Below are 6133 nucleotides of genomic sequence, written 5' to 3' on the forward strand. Positions count from 1 at the left end.
ACAATAGAATTATGATCAGTGTAAATGGCCATGACATGTGTCCTTTAATTATGTTGTTTTTGTTTGTAGAAGTGCATCATTCTTTGATTTATTGTAAAATGAATCTGAACTTTTTGATCTGTTATGATGATAAACTGAAGCAATTTCTAAATTAACCCAACTAAGTGAGTTTTAAATCGTTCTACTTAGTTTATAATGAAATTATGAAGAGGAACAAATGAAATGGTTTGAAAATGATATCTATGTAGGTGCTGACGCTGTCAGGGTATCTGCAGGATTCATAGAGATGAATTTACTACCTTTTACTACCTTTTTTACTACCTCCACAATATTTTTTACTACCAACACGACATCAAGCAGCAGCCCTTTTTGGACTACTAATTATAAGGTATTAGTGTGACACTGTCACACCCGTCATACATATCAGGTACACTAATGTTTAATTGTGATCATTAAGTATTGTCATTGTCAATTGTGTTTTTTTTTGTAGTGTTGAGTTGACCCTTAGCCCTAATAAAGTGAGTAATAACCTTGACACTTCTTAAACACATATCACTTAACAACTATAAATATTAATAATAAAGTGTCACATCACACACACTTACTCACAAACACGCATTCTCTCACAAACACGCATTCTCACACACACACACACACACACACACACACACACACACACACACACACACACACACACACACACACACACACACACACACACACACACACACACACACACACACACACACACACACACACACACTTAAGCAGTTACTGGTGCGTATTAATAATGCGTATTAATGAAAAAAATTGAAAATCAATCAAATAAATAACTTTAATGAACAATATGCTCTGAGGACTACAGCTTTCAAAGATCTGCTTCAATATAACATTCACCATATTTAAACACAATAACGTGTGTGAGGAGTGCATGTATGCACATGTCTGTGGGTGCGCCTTTGTATGGATGTTGTTGTTGTTGCAATCTACATTGTATCTAAGTGAATCATTTAAAACAATAACTGTAGGGGTGTACGTGTGTGTGTGTTTGTGTGTGCGTGTGCCTGCATTCGTCTGTGGGTGTGCCTGTGTGCAGTTGTTGCAATCTACATTGTATCTAAGAGAAACATTTAAAACAATAACTGTGAGGGGTGTACAGTCACAGAAGTCTCAGTTGTGAGGACTTATCTTCAATTATTTTCTCCAATTTGCAGAGCTCTTCTTTTTTTTCTTTCTGCCTTCTGCGAAGGGTATTGGACTTGATTATCAGTTCAGCCATTTTGGACCCAGCCTTTCCCTCAGCCTGCTCGTCCAACTTGTCCGCGTCCTTTTCCAGTGAGTGACAAACACGGCGAAGTACCTCTTCCTGTCTTCTGAGGTCCAGAAGCTCCTCCTCCACTGCCTTCCTCCTCAGAGCATGGGCAGCACTCTCTCTCTTTTTCTTTTCACTGTCAAGGTACAGTCTGTACTGGGATCTAGCTGATGAGGCAGAGGCAAGGAGCTCCTTTGTGAGGGGCACTTTCAAAACACCACCACAACTGTTGATCCTGTCACAAACTAGTCTCAGTGATTCCAGTGTGCGGTCATGGAGATTGCATGTCTCCACCTCTTTGTTCACTGAAAATCCTCTTTCCACAGTGGCTTGGCCATGGGAAAGAAGGAGGAGACTCTGGCAAAACTGCAGCAAGTCAGGGTAAGGCCTGCTGAGGGTTGTGTAGAAGAACACATCAAGGCGGTCCTTCAGTGGCTTGAAAGCCAGGAAACGTTCATCCCGTCCTTCCACAGAGGTCAACGATTCGAACTGTTGAATGATAACATCACCTACAATATTGACAAAAACATAATCATTAATGACATTTAAGTACATTTCAAAGTAGAACACCCTTAGAACATGGCCTTCATTTGAATGACCTTCCCTGTCCCTAGACATACTGTATTTTTTCTTACCAGCTGGAATGCCACCTGTCAATCTCTTTCCCTGAAGGAATGTCTGCACTACACTCTTCATTTGCTTGATGCACCACTCCGGTTCTTGGTGGATTTGTGTGGGATCAAGGCATGCAATGTGCCCAACCATTGGAACCTTTAGGGGGGATTTGTCTTGCAATTTCATGACAACCTTAACAAGGCACTGCAAACATTCTTTCCTGAAGGTTAGCAGAGAGAGCTCCCCTATCTTGCCTCCTGGTTTGCTCTGAAGGGCCTAACAAATAGAGAACATTAATGTTCATACAAGGATATTTATTTGTCACATATATAGAGATACTTGTGTAAAACCTGTGGGGAAAAGATGTTGGTTGTCTGCTCTCTGGGTGTGTGTGTGTGTGTGTGTGTGTGTGTGTGTGTGTGTGTGTGTGTGTGTGTGTGTGTGTGTGTGTGGGTGTGGGTGTGTTTGTGTGTGTGTGTGGGTGGGTGGGGGAGTGATGGGATATGTGAGTATAGTTCAGGATGAGTTCAGGATGCATAAACATTCACTGCTATGATTGGAAATTAAACTATGACAAGTTACACATTTAAAACAATCCTAACAATTTAACCAGAGTGAGAAAGAGGTTTGGTATATCCTCATGGCTGTGGTTCAGTTTAAGCCTCAATGCCAAAGGCCTGGTGGTGAAGACCACTGAAGTTTGAAAGATAACCATTAACAACCACACAATTACGATAGCTATATTGCTTACCACAGAGGTGGTTAAATAATGCCCAATGTTACTCATTCATTTTCTACCCTAATAGTTCGAAGTAACTATTTATTTGTGCCGACAGCACATTTCATGTATGACATTGAAAGTATCTGCAGTAATTACCTTGATGGCAGATTCAGCACCCAGGCCGATGTCCACATTTTTCAGAGCCACCCAGTTCTTCTCCTCAGACACCTGGATTGTGATAAGTTGCAGTGGGCTTCGGTCCTGTATAAGTTCCCTTTTAACAAATCGCCGCAGTAAAGCCTTAAAAGAACAACAAAAACTGTTAGCAATCAAGTCACACCTGTCAACTGATACAGTTTAATCACATTCAAATAAAGACAGTTACTCTACAGGAATTACATTTCTTACCATCAGGAGTTCTTTCAGATCTTTAGCAAAAAAGGGCAGCACAGGCTCGTCGGTCTGATATTTGGTCAGGAAGGGGTTGAAGCTTCGTGCAACTGACAAGAAGAACTGGAGCTTTGGAATTATCAAATTATCATCCCGTGCTGCCAAAATGATATCATATGACGCCGTGTTTGGGTTTGTCACCTTTTTCTTCTGAACAGCATCAACATATGTTAAAAGCACAGGCCAAATGTCGACAGCTCTCTCAGCCACAGGGACATTTTCCACCCATCTGTGGCCACAGAAAGATCGGGGAAAGGTAGAAGATCCTGTGGTGGCGGTGTAATCTTCTCTACGGGCAGGAACATTGTGGAAGATGTAGTGCATAGCTCGCAACAGTTTGTCTACCTGCCATGTTGCGAATCCTGCCTTCATGGCATTGTGGAGGGTGTGCAAGCCACAACTGCCAACACTGATGAGTTGTGCATCCCCATGAAGCTCTGAATGTTCGTTCTGAAGGAGCTTCAGCAGCTTGAAGTTGACATTTGGGCCATCCATACTGACAGACAGCAGGTGTCTCAAGTTGAGTTGTGCAACACATTCCTGTGAATTGTCACAAAAAACAAAGTTTATTGAAAATTTTAATCTGTCCTGTGGTTTTTGGTTATTCATAAAATAGACAATAGATAGACAGTAAATACAGTGCCAGTAAGTATAAGTCAAACGTGTTTCCCCCTTTGTAGTACCAGTATGCATCTTTCAGAAATATTAACCAAATCCTTCATCAAAATGTGACCCTGCAAGGCGAAACCAGTCGCTTTGGTAAAATGTACAAAACTAAGTTATTGTTCTCATATGAACGGCCATAAACTAAGCTTTCCAACGATATGTATATTGAGGCTATTGCTAGAACAATCGTTAAGATAACTGTATCCAAAGTGGCATGGTTCTCCTGTCATGATAATGCTAGAAGAGGAGAAAATCACCTTTTTAAGCGGCGTTGACAAATGGTATGACTGCTAATGTGTTGCATCTTCACCGGGCTTAACAGTCAAAACGTATGTTTTTCCGTGATTTGTCCACGATATGAAATGATATGTAGACTGTATACTGTCAAATTATGCGAAAACATGAAATTCAACATTTTAACCCGGATGTTTGTTTACCGTGGATTTTCTCAAAATAGCATTGAGCGCAAAGCGACTGATATCGCCTTGCAGGGTCACAAAACACACCCGACACACACGTCGTGTAGGCTAAAGCTTAGGCTAACTATGACATAAACATTTTCAAATGGGCATATAACGACAATAAGAAAGAACAAACAAGAAAATATCAACTCACTTTAATGCTTTGCAGCAAGTCTTCAGCCCTTGCATGTCCAAGAAACTGTGACCCAAAATATGAAGACGTCACGCGGTCATCTCTCCAGAACCGAACGTGAATATCCATTTGCTTCTTCTTGGCGGACTGGTTCAGAGACTCGTCAAACATGACAACATATGGCCCAGAAGCATTGATGCTATTTATAAGAAGCTTCTTAAAATGTGGAGCAATGCCAAATCCAAGGATATACGATGTCTTATCTTTGCCACAAACAAAACTTTTGGCTATGTCGGAGTCAGTGAACATGTTTTCGAACAATTCCCCAATGCCCTCATTCGAATTGAATGAATGATGGTTAGCTGCTGTGTTCAGGCACCAGAGAACCTCAGCCCTGAGGGCTGATGTTTGTGGCGGTAACGTCTGCTGTTTGGCTATCGCAGCCGTGGTGGTGCTGGTGGCACTGGTTTGCTGCCGAGGTGGTGCGACTGTTGCTGATAAGTTGGCATGATCTGCCGCGATCTGTGTGGTGCTGCTGCTAGCATCGCAAAACAACGAAATCGGCAGCTGTCCCCCCCTCACCCGAAGCCGCTGCTGGTGTATAGCCGATCCACTGTGGGACTTGATAGCAGTAATGCCGTTCCAGGTAACATTTATAGTTTTTTTGCAGACACTGCAAAATGCTTCACGGTCATTTCCTATGACGGGTTTAAGCCAGTCTTTATATAAGGGGTCATCAACCCATAATTGCGAAAACTTGCACTTCCCCATTTCACACTAAATTTGCTCGAATTTGCTAACATCAGAAAAAGTAGACTGCAACTGTGGCAAAAGGCGGCTCTGCTAACGTCAATTGTTGGAAAAAGGCGGAAAATGTTGTAAGCGTCGCTGATAGGCTATGAAGTCCACACAGGTTACCTCTACGTCATTGCTATCAACTACGCCTCACTCAGGTCCTGTTAGCACCGTATATATTTTTAAACTACGTAGGCTAGATGAAATTCAAACATGCAGACACAAATAATAAGCAAACAATGGAAACTCATTATATATTGAGGCAGAGTTTTAAAAAAATTACTACCAAGTCAAATTGCGTTTGTTACCTTTTACTACCTTTCAAGGGCCTTAATTTGGGTAGATTCTTTTTACTACCTTTTACTACCTTTTACTACCGCGCGGACACCCTGTGTTGGCGGTTCTAGTGTTAACAGACATTTAAATTAAATATGTGTAATGGCAAATGCCATATATGATTTTCTTACCTGGAATTCTGCCTTTTTGAACAGACTTTTTGATTGAGTCCTAGCTATATTGTCTGCAGTTCTAGGGTTAATATTAATCTAATATGATTGTCATCGGTCTAAATTAGATTTCCAATGATTAACTGTTTATGTAATGAAGATCATAGTGTGGGTAGAATCCATTTTCATAACCACTGTCTTTTCACTGATTTAAATGCGGAAACTGGGCTCATTCATCAGAATTTCGTATGACTTGACTTGACTTGCTTGACCTGAGCAATGATTTGACTTGACTGGCTTGACTCTCACCACAGTGACTTGGGACTTTCTTGATACGTGTAGGTCAAGACTTGAGACTTGCTCATGACTTGCACATGTAGGATTTACACCCACCTCTGAGATTAGCATTGTTAGCACAGATGTAGCAACCACTTGCTTACATGCTAACCCTTAACATTCATTAAAGTTAGTTGACTCAAAACATAAGCAACACACAAATAAAGTACTTGAATTTCACTTACCGCAAAACCGCAT

At 41.2% G+C, this 6133-nt stretch overlaps 1 protein-coding gene across 1 annotated transcript; it reads right to left on the reverse strand.

Moving 5' to 3' along the window:
* Positions 1-821: 821 nt before the first annotated feature.
* LOC307035201 (uncharacterized protein) lies at positions 822-5552 on the reverse strand. The gene is made up of 5 exons (XM_079674270.1): positions 4380-5552; positions 3057-3638; positions 2805-2948; positions 1948-2203; positions 822-1821 (listed from the first exon to the last, which is right to left on the reverse strand). Exons 1-5 carry the CDS (start codon positions 5127-5129, stop codon positions 1160-1162), a joined length of 2394 nt encoding a protein of 797 aa, XP_079530396.1. The 5' UTR covers positions 5130-5552; the 3' UTR covers positions 822-1159.
* Positions 5553-6133: the final 581 nt, after the last annotated feature.

This window comes from Notothenia rossii (assembly GCF_949606895.1).
Source record: "Notothenia rossii genome assembly, chromosome: 4".
In the NCBI taxonomy this organism is placed as follows: domain Eukaryota; kingdom Metazoa; phylum Chordata; class Actinopteri; order Perciformes; family Nototheniidae; genus Notothenia; species Notothenia rossii.

What these genes read in the sequence shown, in the direction of transcription:
- LOC307035201 (XM_079674270.1), bottom strand. Translation starts at nt 5,129, where the DNA reads ATGGGGAAGTGCAAGTTTTCGCAATTATGGGTTGATGACCCCTTATAT. An exon ending in ATCTGAAAGAACTCCTGATG is followed by an intron (nt 2,949 to 3,056) that starts GTAAGAAATGTA and finishes TGTTCTTTTAAG; the next exon opens with GCTTTACTGCGGCGATTTGT. An exon ending in GACAGGTGGCATTCCAGCTG is followed by an intron (nt 1,822 to 1,947) that starts GTAAGAAAAAAT and finishes TCAATATTGTAG; the next exon opens with GTGATGTTATCATTCAACAG.